The 15,663-nt window shown below is 38.2% G+C and overlaps 1 protein-coding gene across 17 annotated transcripts in view; it reads left to right on the forward strand.

Annotated features, from left to right (window-relative positions):
• ATXN2 (ataxin 2) overlaps nt 1–15,663 on the forward strand; it is a 132,691-nt gene that overhangs the window by 74,216 nt on the left and 42,812 nt on the right. For 15 of the 17 annotated variants that reach the window (XR_014251681.1, XR_014251682.1, XR_014251683.1 and 12 more), the window contains exons 10-15: nt 1,749–1,958; nt 5,412–5,594; nt 7,500–7,697; nt 8,097–8,204; nt 8,481–8,551; nt 14,455–14,756. Coding sequence is in view for 9 of the 17 variants with exons in the window: in XM_082416756.1 (XP_082272882.1) it covers nt 1,749–1,958; nt 5,412–5,594; nt 7,500–7,697; nt 8,097–8,204; nt 8,481–8,551; nt 14,455–14,756 (1,072 nt within the window). In the remaining 8 variants the exon portion in view is untranslated. The remainder of the gene's footprint in view (nt 1–1,748; nt 1,959–5,411; nt 5,595–7,499; nt 7,698–8,096; nt 8,205–8,480; nt 8,552–14,454; nt 14,757–15,663) is intronic. The other 2 variants (XM_082416762.1, XM_082416761.1) reach the window with 2 other exon arrangements.

Consider the following 15,663-nt stretch of genomic DNA (forward strand, 5'->3'; position numbering starts at 1 on the left):
GAACAAATACCGTATGCTAACACGTATATATGGAATCTAAAAAAAAAAAACAAACAACGTTCTGACGAACCTAGGGGCAGAACAGGAATAAAGACGCAGATGTAGAGAATGGACTTGAGGACACGGAGAGGGGGAAGGGTAAGCTGGGATGAAGTGAGAGTGTCATGGATATATATACACTACCAAATGTGAAATAGGTAGCTAGTGGGAAGCACCTGCAATCGCACAAAGGAGATCAGCTTGGTGCTTTGTGACCACCTAGGGGGGTGGGATAGGGAGGGTGGGAGGGAGACGCAAGAGGAAGGGCGTATGGGGATATATGTATACATATAGCTAAAAAAAAAATAAAATGGGAAGCTTTTTAAAATTTATCAGTCTAAAATTAATTTTATCTTATTATTTGAAAGTAGTTATAATGCCAACTTATGGGATTCTATTTATATTACTATTAAAATTGTAATTACTCATGGAAAAAAAAAAAAGACTCGGTGCTCCAATGCAGGGGATGTGGGTTCAATCCCTGGTTGGGGAACTAAGATCCCACATGCTGTGCAGCACAGCCATAATAATAATAATAATAATAATGATAATAATAATAATAATAATAATAATAATAATACTGGTGGTGTGTTAGTTACTAACTCAGGGCTAACAGTGGACATTCAATTTTAGGTATTTAAGTTTGGAAAGTTAGAAAAATAGAGAACACTAAGTTTCCAATTTCATTTGTTTTCATTGAGTCTTTCTCCAGAATTCCTCTCCAATGAACACTCTTGAGTATTTTCTATACATTTGTATTGGGGGTGAAATTTCTTTGCTCACTGAGTAAAGAATTTTAGTTGTTCATGAACAGAATTTTCAAAATAAAAAACCTGAAAGGGGCTGGGAAATGTATGATACTCAAGTGTGTGGAACCCTATGGAGAGGAGACCTGGACTGTTTCCTAAGATTAAGGTAAGTGATATGTCATGTTACATGTTAGCTGTATTTTGACCTGTGCATATCCCTCAGTGTCGGTTTATTTGGTGATGACTGCTTTGTAGTTGCATTGTTTATTAAGCAGTCTCTTAGATGAATGTTTAACTGCATAAATTATTTAGAAGGTCCCCTTTTTCTAATTTGATAAGATTAAAATATGTGTTTTGAAAAGGCAATGAATATTAACCTGTCACTCCTGTGACTCTAGAAAATAGTAGAAGTAATGTTCTATTTCTACTTAAATGTACCTGTTTAATGAGATTTCAAACTCAACCTTACATTAAAGTATAAACTAGATGAAAACCACAGACAGTTATAAGAAACCGGCGTTTTTAATGAGATATAATAGCTGATGTGTCAAGCTAAAACTTTTAATAATAATCTTATTCCTGAGTTTTGTGATTTATTGTGTGAAATTATCTGGTGTATGTTATACTCCTTTTAACAATTGATTACCAAGAAACAGTTACAGAAGCAGAATTAATAGGCAAAGTCTTAACTGTCTTCTTCAGTAGTATGTGTAGATCCTAATTAACCCTTTGGGAACGTGTATTCATTTAAACAGACTTAATTTTAAGGAGGTTAAAGTAAAATGTGAATTTATGTCAGTTAAGTTATGCTAAAACTTATCACAAGTCAAATGACTGTCCTCAAAGGGTTAAAATGTACAAGAAATCATTTTTGTCATTTTACTTTTTTTTCTGTTTACTTTTTTCCCTCATTTTTTTCTTTAGTTTTTATACTTTCCTTCATATCATTTGTTCTGTCAGGTGTTCCCTGGCCATCGCCTTGCCCATCTCCTTCCTCTCGCCCACCTTCTCGCTACCAGTCAGGTCCCAACTCTCTTCCACCTCGGGCAGCCACCCCTACACGGCCGCCCTCCAGGCCCCCCTCGCGGCCATCCAGACCCCCGTCTCACCCCTCTGCTCATGGTTCTCCAGCTCCTGTCTCTACTATGCCTAAACGCATGTCTTCAGAAGGTACAATACCACAATTTGTTCATGTTTTTGTTTGTCTTTGTTTAACTCCTATGTGAGTTTATAATTACAAAATAGTTTCCTCTTCATTATTTAATAACCTATAATTTCTGTGTTTTAACTTTAGTTTATTAAAACTATTTCTATTAACCTTTTGTTCATTAGAGAGAAATTTGATAAATGCTGTGTGAAGCTATGAACTATCCTGAATTGTAAGAATGAGGGTTTTGTCTCTGCCTGGTAATGATGCTCTTTTACAGCCCTGGGCCTTCTCCCTTCCACTTTACAGTGTATACAGTGGTTAATGGTAAACAGTGAATTTTCTTCATCAGTCTTGGACTTTTTGTAGAACCTATCATTTTATAGCTCCTTGGCCAAGGTACTAGTGAATTTGCCTGTTGGCCATAGGCAGGAGTGATGGTTTAGGGGTCCTTTTTGAGAGGGACATTACATGTAGCTGCCTTTGTGTGTTTACTCTTAGATTACAATACAGAGTTTAATTTTGTGTTTGGGGAATTTAAAATAGTTTTGTAATATTTCATAGTGAAAGTCTTTAATCTGGAAGAAGTTCTTGATCTAAGATAAAATTTTTATCTTAGAAAGCTATGTATGAATCTTTAGGGTTTTATTTATTTATTTATCTATCTATTTATTTATTTCCCTTGTCAATAAAAAAGAATAAAATCCTGTAGTTCTCATTCATTGATGCTAAATCCACCATTGCTACATATCAGATACATGGATGTGTTGTAGAAAGGTCACATTTTAATCTAAATGTCGTGCATAAGTAAAAAACCTTTTTTCTGAATGATAATGACCTTTGACATTATTTCGGAGTATTTGATATGTTAAAATTTTAATCTGATTTGTTCATTAAAATTACAGTTGATATTGCTTATGTTGAGACTAATACAGTTTTCTGGCATAAAATGCTTCCCTGGAGAAAACTAGTTGGCTGGTTTTTTTTTTGTTTTTTTTGTTTTTTTTGTTTTTGGGTGTGTTGGGTCTTCGTTTCTGTGCGAGGGCTTTCTCCAGTTCCGGCAAGTGGGGGCCACTCCTCATCGCGGTGCGCGGGTCTCTCACTGTCGCGGCCTCTCCCATTGCGGAGCACAGGCTCCAGACGCGCAGGCTCAGTAATTGTGGCTCACGGGCCCAGTCGCTCCGTGGCATGTGGGATCCTCCCAGACCAGGGCTCGAACCCGTGTCCCCTGCATTGGCAGGCAGACTCCCAACCACTGCGCCACCAGGGAAGCCCAAGTTGGCTGTTTTTTTAAATTTATTTATTTATTTTATTTTTGGCTGTGTTGGATCTTAGTTTCTGTGCGAGGGCTTCCCCTAGTCGCGGCGAGTGGGGGCCACTCTTCATCGTGGTGCGCAGGCCTCTCACTGTCGCGGCCTCTCTTGTTGCGGAGCACAGGCTCCAGACGCGCAGGCTCAGTAGTTGTGGCTCACGGGCCTAGTCGCTCCGCGGCATGTGGGATCCTCCCAGACCAGGGCTCGAACCCGTGTCCCCTGCATTGGCAGGCGGACTCCCAACCACTGCGCCACCAGGGAAGCCCAACTGTTTTTTAATAAATTGTTGTCATCCAGGCAGGGAGTTCATGTGATCTTGACTAAAGCAGCTAACCTTGTTAGCTGTTGAACAGCGTGTTCAACAACATGTTGAAAGCATGTTGAACAGCATGATTTTCAAGGTGACTTCCTTACTCAGAAGTGCCTGTGATGGTGGCCTCTAAATGAAAAGCTACATTCTGTTGACATATTTGTTGTGGTCTATTGTTTGCATAAGTGATGTTCATGAGAATATGTTAGATAAAATAGAACTCATTAGTGAGTGTGAGCATGTTCACGACAGTTAGATGAAAGGACTCACACAAAAGTACACCTTCTGCATATTCAGGGATGCTGTGTTATTCAGTTTTTCTTTTTAAATAATTTGAATTAAAATATGTTTTCTAGTCATGTAGTTAGGTGATGCTGAAGCATTTTTAAAATGTGAACTTCAAAATAAAACTATTAAATATAGTGGTTTTCTGTGTTTATTATAGAGAATATATTTTGTTTCTGAAAGAATTTTACATATTGCCAAAGACTGAATTTTTTTAAGTTAGAGTTTGATTTCATTGAGCTATGCCAGCCGTCTTTCTTGGTCTTTTTCTGTAAAGGGACGTAAAAATTATGTATAAATATGCAAATACCCAGTTCTTAACTCATTCTTCAATATAAATTGTATCTCCAGTTGAAAATTATATAACATTAACATTCTTTGTAAGATCGTGCCCATGATTGAATTCCTACTGAGGACACAAATTAATTTGACATTCTAAAGAGTCTGGCAAGGGACTTCCCTGGCGGTCCAGTGGTTAAGACTCCACACGTCCACTGCAGGGGGCACGGGTTCAATCCCTGGTCGGGGAACTAAGATTCTGTATGCCACGTGGCGCAGCCAAAAAAATAAAATAAAAAATAAAGAGTTTGGCAAGGTAAGGGTAAGGGGCCTTGGCTTTGGCATTAGGAATGAGTTTTGCCAGTTATCACTGTCAGGTTTCTATGGTAAGAGTCATTGTGTCCACTGTTTTCGCCTGACAGTTTTGTTTGAATACACAGTAGACTTCTTTATAAATAGAAATTGCTAATGGGGTGACAGAATTGATTGATGTGGAACTTTGACAATTCGTACAGTGCAAATTTCTTCCCCAAATGTCAGTTATTCTAGTCTATAAGTCATGCTTTAACAGTAGAATTTTCAGTTCACAGCCTGTTAAGTATGAGACACTTCCTACAGGTGAGGACTGTTGTAAGACATGGGTCGTGAAATTGTTCACCATGGCAGAAGAGGTAGATAAATTAAGGTTTTGGAGAAATTTAAGAAGGAAAATGTGCATCTTTTTACTAGTACAAAGACATATCGTGGTCAATAGTTTGTTTAAAATTTTTTTCCCCGAATTTTAGAGGTAATATATTGTAGAAAATTTGAGGGGAAAAGCTAAAAGTATATGTTAAAATAAAAATCATTGCATCATGTAGCTATAACTCTATTAACATTTTATTATATTTATTTTTATATGCCTACGAATAATAGGTATAGATTAAACAAATTGCTAAGATCTTTGAAGAGTTATGACATCTTATTGTTTGATTTCTTACCACCAACTGCATCCCTCCCTTTCTTTAAAAATAAAGGGAAATAAAATAAAATTTATTTGTAAAATTTTATGGCATTCCACAAAATAATTCTGAAAGAGTATGGCCAAAAATATATGTGGTGTTTGTTTCTTTTTTCTTAACCAAGAAGAAATGAGAGAGAGAGGGGGGAATGTGTGTGTGTGTGAGTGTGTGTGTGTGAGAGAGAGAGAGAGAGAGAGAGAGAGAAAGAATGGTCTATGTGTATTTAGCAAAAAAGTAGTACTGATGGACATTGTGGCATTCATGTGATGTTCACTGTTTCTTTCTTAGGGCCTCCAAGGATGTCCCCAAAGGCCCAGCGACACCCTCGAAATCACAGAGTTTCTGCTGGGAGGGGTTCCATTTCCAGTGGCCTAGAATTTGTATCCCATACCCCACCAAGTGAAGCGACTGCTCCTCCAGCAGCAAGGACCAGTCCCGCAGGGGGCACATGGTCATCAGTGGTCAGCGGGGGTAGGTAACACTTGGCTTGAAGCATAATGATAATGTTCATTTTGTTATTCTACTAGATGTAAAAAGGGCTGAGCTTGAGCTATGTTTGAGGAACTCTAAGTATATATATGAAAAATAGTGGAGTAACCAGGAATTGGGAAAACTATTTTTTTTTCTGGGCTCTACCACTTACCATATTTTAGGGCAAATCATGTGATCATTCTGAATTTCAGTTTTCTCAGTGAGTAATCTTTAGCTAATCTACTTTATGGTCTTGTGATGAAATTCATGTGGGGTTCATAAATAAGAATATACTTTATAGTTTTATAAAGTACCACTCAAATGGAAGGCAAATATAGTACATAACATTTGGAGGGATCATATTTCGTGTCTTCTTAGCAACTTTGTTCATTGATTCATTCCACAAACATTTATTTTGGGCTTACAGTGCTGTGTGTTTCCCCCCCGCCCCCGTTTATTCATTCCATACATTTTTATTGACATCCTACTTTATGCCAGGCAGTATTCTGGGCCCAGGTCCTTGTGTTTCTGTAGCACCAATATATGGCACTAATTCCTGACCATATTTCCCTTTTAAGGACTAACAAACACAGGGGCCCAAGTTTTATCTGTGATTAGTCTGAAGAATGTGCTGATGGCAGCTATAAAAGTGTGAAAAATATACTTTGACAGGATCTTACAATTAAGTTAAGACTGCTTTTGCTACTTAATATTGATGTTTTGCTTCCATGATAACTAGAGTTTGAGCATGCGATGATTGTGGTTTTCGGTCATAATCTATCTTAATCAGTGCATAGAACTTATAAAAGGAAAAGATCTTTAAGCTTAAACAAACAAAAATATACCCAGCCTCCATTAAATATCTTTAGTTGGTACACATTGCTCACCTTCATATTGGTATAATTTTATTGTAAATTCCTTTGAACTTTCTGTTTTCTTCTTTGGTCTTCAATTACAAGGAAATGATTCAATTAACAAAAAATAGAATTTCTAAAATCTTTATTTCTTTAGTGTACCATTAATTGTTTGACATTACTCAGATGGTCTGGAAATGAATTTTGAAAGTGACAACATGATGATAGAAGTGAAAGAGTAAAATCACAGTTTTGGAGATACAGAACTGTGTTATAGGTTTGCTCTTTATACTAATTAGAAAAATGACAGTTGTTGAATAATACTTTCCTTCCATGACCCTTTTGACTTAAAAAAGTAAAGAACCACTAAAGTGAAGCAAATTGAACCATTTTTCTCTAAATCTTTGAATCTGAATAGGTTTATAATGGCATATGAAACCTATTAGATATTTATTTTGAAGTCATGTGGAATTTAAACCCCTCCTTGGATTAGCTTCCCCTTTGAGCTAAATTGAGTTCCCAATTTCCTTAGTTACTGCAGAGTGGATTTTGATGTGGTAAGAAAGAGCATGTAGGATTGGCTGCAAACTGCTAAAAGGTGTTTGAGTTTATTATTTGAAGGAGGACCAAATAAGCCTACTTCTTAGGGATTTCCCCCCCCACCACCACCACCACCACCTATTTTAAAGAAACAGTCTCACTTTTTAGTAGAGAATGTTATCTTTATCCTAAAGAGTAGCATTTTTCCTGCCTTAGAAATCTAGTTTCTAAATTCATTTAAAATACTTTGTTTTAGAATTAATATAATTAGTTAGGAGGGAAAACTACTGTTGGACACAGGTATTAGTAATTGCTTTCATTCTTCAGATATTTGTATTGTCCATCATCACTGCTATTCCTGAGACTTTGAAAAAGAAAACAGGGTGATGGGATAAAAAGTAATTGGGGAGGAGGTCAGATAGAACTATTTTACCTAGATCTTCAGAAAAGCCTTTTTGAAGAAGTGACATTGAACTGAGAATATAATGGGTAACTTTTCTCTTTCTTGTAGTTCCAAGATTATCCCCTAAAACTCACAGACCCAGGTCTCCCAGACAGAATAGTATTGGAAATACTCCTAGTGGGCCAGTTCTTGCTTCTCCCCAAGCTGGTATTATTCCAGCTGAAGCTGTTGCTATGCCTGTACCAGCTGCATCTCCTACGCCTGCCAGTCCTGCATCCAACAGAGCTGTAACCCCATCTCTTGAGGGTATGTAAGAAAGGGCTTCCAGATCCACAATGACATTTGTGAAGTTGAGTGTTAGAGGTTTAAAAGTTTATGAAAACTGGCTATGTTGTTTTATTCATAGGTATGTATCAATATTTGAGGGTACATTTAAAATTTTATGTAAATGAAGTTAGTTGTTTACGTAATGCTACTAATTTCATATGTCATTCTTGAATGTGTGTTGTTAAGGTAGTTTACATTCCTGGGTAGTAAATGTCAATATAAATAAAATTATTAGTGTTTCATATGTCTGCAAAATTGGAAAGCCTCTGTTTAAATGTTCTTTTCCAAAAACATAGGATCAAATTTGTTGAATATTTTCCCCTTTTACTTCTATAGCTCCTATCTAACTTTGAGTTTTTGTAAAATATTATTTTCTAGCTAAAGATTCCAGGCTTCAAGATCAGAGGCAGAACTCTTCTGCAGGGAATAAAGAAAATATGAAGCCCAATGAGACATCACCTAGCTTCTCAAAAGCTGAAAGTAAAGGTTAGAGCTTTAAAAAGTCTTTGGGTATAACTGTAGAGATAAGAAGGAATATGTCTTACTCTCATGCCCAATACAGAGTATTTTTGGTCAGTACTTTTTCTTAGGATTGTGCATATTTAAATGCATAATTTAACATGTCAAAATCTATAATTAACATATTGAAATTTTTATTATTTTGATAATAGAGTTTATTTTCATTTCTAACATCCCATCCTAAAAGAATTTTAAATTAAAGATTAGAAATAAATCTGGATCTAACACTTCTTAATTTTACAGGTATATCACCAATTGTTTCTGAACATAGAAAACAGATTGATGATTTAAAGAAATTTAAGAATGACTTTAGGGTAAGTATCGTATTGACTAACAAATTAGAATTTAAAAAAATTTTTTTTAAGCATTACTAAAAATTCTTATCCATTTACAAAAATGCGTTATAAAAAAAAAATGCATTATATATACACCCAGAAAAATCAAACCATGTGTGTAGAAAGCTAAACATCTTTTTCTTTTTTTTTTCCTTTTTAATTAATTTATTTTTTGGCTGCGTTGGGTCTTCGTTGCTGCAGGCGGGCTTTCTCTAATTGCTGGGAGCAGGGACTCCTCTTTGTTGAGGTGCGCGGGCTTCTCTCATTGCAGTGGCTTCTCTTGTTGCAGAGCACAGGCTCTAGGTGCGTGGTCTTCAGTAGTTGTGGCACGTGGGCTCAGTCGTTGTGGCTCGCGGTCTCTATAGCGGAAGCTCAGTGTTCTTTATCCATTCGTCTGTCGATGGACACTTAGATAGATTGCTTCCATGTTGTGGCTATTGTAAATAGTGCCGCTGTGAACGTCGGGATGCACGTATCTTTTAAAATTAGAGTTTTTGTCTTTTCCAGATATATGCCCAGGAGTGGGATTGCTGGATCATGTGGTAGCTCTAGTTTTAGTTTTTTAAGGAACCTCCATACTGTTGTTCTTAGTGGCTGCGCCAATTTATATTTTGAGTAATTTTATTATTTTTTTTTAAATAAATTTATTTATTTATATATTTTTTTGGCTGCATTGGATCTTCGTTGCTGCGTGCAGGGTTTCTCTAGTTGCGGTGAGCAGGGGCTACCCTTCATTATGGTGCGCGGGCTTCTCATTGTGGTGGCTTCTCTTGATGCGGAGCACAGGCTCTAGGCACGCGGGCTTCAGTAGTTGTGGTGCACGGGCATAGTTGCTCCGCGGCATGTGGGATCTTCCCACACCCGGGCTTGAACCCGTGTCCCCTGCATTGGCAGGCGGATTCTTAACCACTGTGCCACCAGGGAAGTCCCAATGATCTAGGTTTAAATCTTGCCCTCTGTACAACATGGAGGCATGTTGTCTGCATCTCCCAAGCCAAAATGGGATAATTGTAGAACCTACTTCATCGTGTTCTTGTGAAAATTAATGAGATACTGCCTGTAAAGTGTTTAATATAGTTCTTGACACATAGTATATACTCAATAAATATTAATTTTTATTACCAAAATATAGACGAACCAAAGTTGTACAGGTAATCACAGGTTTCTTTTTCTCTGAGTCACATAAGAATTTTAGTTTTCCCATAAAAATGTCCATTCTACCCAAAGCAATCTATGGATTCAGTGCAATCCTATCAAAATTCCAATGGCTTTTTTCACAGAAATTATGCAAACAATCCTAAAATTTGTATGGAACCACAAAAGGCCTGAATAGCCAAAGCAGTCTTGAGAAAGAACAAAGCTGGAGGTATCACGCTCTCTGATTTCAAACTGTATTTCAAAGATACGGTAATCTAAACAGTATGGTATTGGCATAAAAACAGAAACAGATCAATGAAACAACAGAGAGCCCAGAAATAAACTCATGCATATACAGTCAATTAATTTATAACAGAAGAGCCAAGAATATACTATGGGGAAAGGACAGTCACTTTAATAAGTGGTGTTGGGAAAACTGAACAGCCACATTCAAAAGAATGAAACTGCACCACTGTCTCTTTTTTTTTTTTTTTTAATTATTTATTTTTTGGCTGCGTTTGATCTTCCTTGCTGCGAGCAGCCTTTTTCTAGTTGCGGTGAGCGGGGGCTACTCTTGTTGTGGTGCGTGGGCTTCTTATTGCGGTGGCTTCTCTTGTTGCGGAGCATGGGCTCTAGGCATGCGGGCTTCAATAGTTGTGGCTCACGGGCTCTAGAGCACAGACTCAGTAGTTGTGGTGCGTGGGTTTAGTTGCTCCGTGGCATGTGGGATCTTCCCGGGCCAGGGCTTGAACCCATGTCCCCTGCACTGACAGACAGATTTTTAACCACTGTGCCACCAGGGAAGTCCTGCACCACTGCCTTATACCATACACAAAAATCAACTCAAAATGGATTAAAGGTGTGACAGTAGGATCTGAAACCATAAAATTCCTAGAAGAAAACATAGGCAGCGAGCTCCTTGACGTTGGCCTTAGCAGTGATTTTCTTATTTGACAATAGAAACAAAGGCAACAAAAGCAAAAATAAACAGCTGGGACTACGTCAGATTAAAAGTCTTCTGCACAGCAAAGGAAGCCATCAACAAAGTTAAAGGGAACTACCAAATGGGGAAAGTATTTGTAAGTCATATATCTTATGAGTTAATATCTAAAATGTATAAAGAACTCATACAAGTTAAATAGCAAAAATAAAATCTGATTTTAAAATGAGCACAGGATCTAAATAGACATTTTTTCCAAAGAAGATGTAAAGATGGCCGACGGGTCCATGAAAAGGTCCTCACTAATTATTAAGGAAATTATTAAGGAGATGTAATTATTAAGGAAACGTAAATCAAAACCACAATGAGGGGACTTCGCTGGTGGTCCAGTGGTTAAGAGTCTGCCTTCCAATGCAGGGGATGTGGGTTTAATCCCTGGTCAGGGAACTGAGATCCCATATGATGTGGGGCAACAAAGCCTGTGCACCACAAATAGAGAGAAGCCTGCCCGCTATAACAAAGAGCCCACGTGTCACAACTAAGACCCGATGCAGCCAAATAAATAAATAAATAAACAAATATTTTAACAAAACAAAACCACAGTGAGGGATCTCACACCTGTTAGAATGGCTATTCTCAAAAATACAAAACAAGAAATAACAAGTCCTGGCCAGGATGTGGAGAAAAGGGAACCTCTGTGCACTATTGGTGGATAAATTGGTGCAGCCACTATGGAAAACAGTATGAAGGTTCCTCAAAAAATTAAAAATAGAACTATCATATGATCCAGCAGTTCCACTTCTGGGTATTTATCCAAAGGAAACGAAAACACTAACTCGCAAGATATCTGCATGTATATGCGCACACACAATGGAATTACTCTTCAGCCATAAAAAAGAAGAGTAATTGCCATTTTTGACAACATGGGTGGCCCTTGAGGGCATTATGCTAAGTGAAATAAGTCAGAGAAGTTCAAATATTGTATGATCTCACTTATTTGTGGAATCTTAAAAAAAAGAAAAGAAAACAAAACCCAAACTCATCAGGACTGATTGGTGGTTGGCAGAGGCAGTGGGTGCAGCAAAATGAGTGAAGGTGGTCAAAAGGCACAAACTTCCAGTTATAAATAAGTCATGGGGAAGTAACGTACTGCGTGGTGACTGTAGTCAATAATACTGTATGGTATATTTGAAAGTTGCTGGGCTTCCCTGGTGGCGCAGTGGTTGAGAATCTGCCTGCCAATGCAGGGGACACGGGTTCGAGCCCTGTTCTGGGAAGATCCCACATGCCGCAGAGCGACTAGGCCCGTGTGCCACAGTTACTGAGCCTGCGCGTCTGGAGCCCGTGCTCCGCAACAAGAGAGGCCGCGATAGTGAGAGGCCCGCGCACCGCGATGAAGAGTGGCCCCCACTTGCTACAACTAGAGAAAGCCCTCGCACAGAAACTAGGACCCAACACAGCCATAAATAAATAAATAAATAAATAAAAATTAAAAAAAAAAAAAGTTGCTAAGAGAGTAGGTCTACATAGTTCCCACCATAAGAAAAAAATTTTTAACTGTGTGGTAATGGCTGTTAACTAGACATTGTGATCATTTTGCAATACATACGTATATTGAATCACAATGTTGTACACCAGCAACTAATACGGTGTTATATGTGAATTATTTCTCAATAAAAGGAAACAGTGGTTCAATTTTGAAAAAATAAAAAGAAGAATAATCTCAGTTTTCTTTTATGTTTAGTATATTGCAGATAGGAAATACAGAAGAATGTTCAAAAGCATGAATTGTGCCTTATTTTCATCATTTATAAGATTGCGCTAAAAGTATGTACATCAGATAGGGCTGTTATAATGACTGAATGATGAGTTTGTAAATAGTTTAGAACAGTGTCCAACGCATAATGAGTACTATAGGTATGTTTGCCATTATATGAATAACAACATCAAAAGCCTTATTTTTGCCTCGCTCAAGGACCCTTGTGACAAATATTTAAAGTTTTACGCAGTACACAGTTGGTCCGTTACGCATATAGCCTCTACTAAACATTAAGTACCTATATTGTGACTTAAACTCCCACTGTGTCCAAATGTTGCTTTCACCTTCTGCCGTCAACTACTTGGAGACTTTATATTGGTGATGCAGTGAAGCTTGAGAAGCCCCTGAGATGTGTGGTGCTGCTTGCCAGGATACCAAGGGCTCCAGTAGTGAGACTTTGACAGTGGTCTGCCTTTCCTGAGGCTGAAGAGGTAGTTTGTCTCTCTAGTCTTGCAGCTCCTTCTGCTGTACAATTGCTCTTCAGCTTATTCTCACTGCCTAGGGCTGCTGCTTGGATTTATTCTCATTTCCACCATGGCTCCTTCTACTTGCTGCCCTTTTCTTCTCTTTTTCTTGTCATTTCCTTCAGCTATTCCTGTTTTCTTTCTTCTGTGGAGTAGGGCATCTTAAATCATCATCAGACAGTAGTAGCATTGACTGCTTCTGTTCTGCAAACTTAAAAACCCCATCACTTATTTTACTAACGTTTTTGTCTTCTGCTCTTCTTGTTGGTGCTTCTGTTTTGTGGTTTCCTTTATGGGTTACAAGGTCTAACTGATGTACATGTCTAGCCAGGTCTCCCTCTGAATGCACCTACTTCAGACTCCAACTCACCACTTCTCAAGGTCAAGCCCAGGTCTTAGTCCAGCCGCCATAATGGTCTCTCTACACTCTTACTTGGCTTCTTTTTTTTTTTTTTTTTTTAGAGTTATCACTTTTTTTTTTTTAATTAATAGCTACTTTATTTTATTTATTTATTTATTTAGCTGTGTTGGGTCTTCGTTTCGTGCGAGGGCTTTCTCTAGCTGCGGCAAGCGGGGGCCACTCTTCATCGCGGTGCGCGGGCCTCTCGCTATCGCGGCCCCTCCCGTTGCAGGGCACAGGCTCCAGACGCGCAGGCTCAGCAGTTGTGGCTCACGGGCCCAGTTGCTCCGTGGCATGTGGGATCTTCCCAGACCAGGGCTCGAACCCGTGTCCCCTGCATTAGCAGGCAGATTCTCAACCGCTGCGCCACCAGGGAAGCCCCTTACTTGGCTTCTTGCAGTTCATTTTCCACAAAGCTGCTGTACCCATCTTTGTGAACTATTAATCTTCTTAGTCTGTACCTGCTTAAAATTCTTCAGTGACTTCTTATTATGCTGAGAACTAAAAGTTAGAGTTCTTAACATAGCTTTCAAGTTCCTTTATCATCTCATTCCTCCTGGGTGAATTTGTCATTTCTTGACTCATCTTGTGCCCACCAGTACTTTTCTGTTCCACAGCGGGGCCATCTTCTCCCTTTCCTATGGGTCTTTAAACATGCTGTTTCTTGTACTTAGACTGTTAGTCCCTTTTCCAAACTCCCCCGCAAACCCCCAATATCTTTCACACTTTAGACTAGATGACATTTCCATTGAGAAGCCTTCTCTTTCCATGAGTTGCTTTTCCCCGTGAGATCCTATAGCATTTACCCCAGTTTGTCAAGTGTCTAATCTCATCCAGATGGAAAGCTTCGGGAGGATAGGAACTATTTCATATTTCCATTCCTAGCACACACAATTTCTGACACATGGTATGTACTCAGTAAATATTTAACTTTTCAGGCTAGGACATTTGAGTGCTTAGATGACTGTAGTTGTGTTGTATAGACATTTTGTTATTGTTGCCTTATAATGAAAACATTACTCGTAAAGTACGAAAAAAGCCTTATTCAGTTTGTGCTCGTGGAAAAACATTGATTACTAGAGTTATTTAAAATATTTAAGTATAATTATTTCCTTTATTTAGTTACAGCCAAGTTCTACTTCTGAATCTATGGATCAGCTGCTAAACAAAAATAGAGAGGGAGAAAAATCAAGAGATTTGATCAAAGACAAAATTGAACCAAATGCTAAGGATTCTTTCATTGAAAGTAGCAGCAACTGCACCAGTGGCAGCAGCAAGCCGAGCAGTCCCAGCATTTCCCCTTCAATCCTCAGTAACACAGAGCACAAGAGGGGACCTGAGGTCACATCCCAAGGGGTTCAGACTTCCAGTCCAGGATGTAAACAAGAGAAAGATGATAAAGAGGAGAAGAAAGACGCAGCTGAGTGAGTAAACCTGGAATTTAGCACGACTGTTATTTACTTAACTTTTCCTTAAGGTGTCCAGAGCCTTCCAACTCAAGAATCTATCTAGAGTTTTAGACTGCTTTATAAGTAGCTCTCAACTTACAAAAAATTGGTCTAAACAAATGACATCTTAAGTCAATTAGGTCATTGCACCCTATACTCTTCTTCCCTCCTCCACCGTTTTTCCACCCTGTGGCAAAAAAACCCTATGCATAAATTAAGAATGGCTTATTTATAAATGTACAGGGAGTTGAAAAATCTCTGGATTTGGGACTGATATCCCCTGTATGCTAGTCAATACCCACCTCCTGGCTGTGCTACTCGACTAAGAACTTCCACTGCCAAGAAGAGAGAGAAGTCTCTGGTGCCCCTACTTGGAATTCAACGTGTTTTCCCTCAAGAAAAAAAAAGTTTTAGTTAATAGTTAGATTTGTTAAGATAGAATTAATTCTGCACATGCAATATATTATCAGTTAAATGGGCTTTTGTGGGCTAGTCTTGGAACCTAACCACACCACCATTGATATATTTGTTCTGGGTTCCGTACAACCCAGTTACAGATGAACTATTGGAATGCAAATGTTGATAAGTCAAGGAGCACTTATTCTTAATTTGAGGCAAAAATTTTTTATTAGAATCATGATTTTTCCCAAGATATTTCACATAGGAAACAATTTATCACATAAAAAATACTGCATGCTAGAGAATTGGTATATTAAGGATTGCTTTTACGGATATTTTATAAGGGGCTACTGTCTTTTCAGTTCAAGTTTTGTTGATTGCTTTTGAGAAAAGCATTCGTATTACACTTTTTAAAAAATTTGTCCTTTTTTGGCTAGTAATTATCAAAATAAGGGGTGGGGATTATGTATATGTGTGTTTTAAT

The sequence above is a fragment of the Balaenoptera physalus genome (assembly GCF_965194825.1).
Source record: "Balaenoptera physalus genome assembly, chromosome: 12".
Lineage (NCBI taxonomy): Eukaryota > Metazoa > Chordata > Mammalia > Artiodactyla > Balaenopteridae > Balaenoptera > Balaenoptera physalus.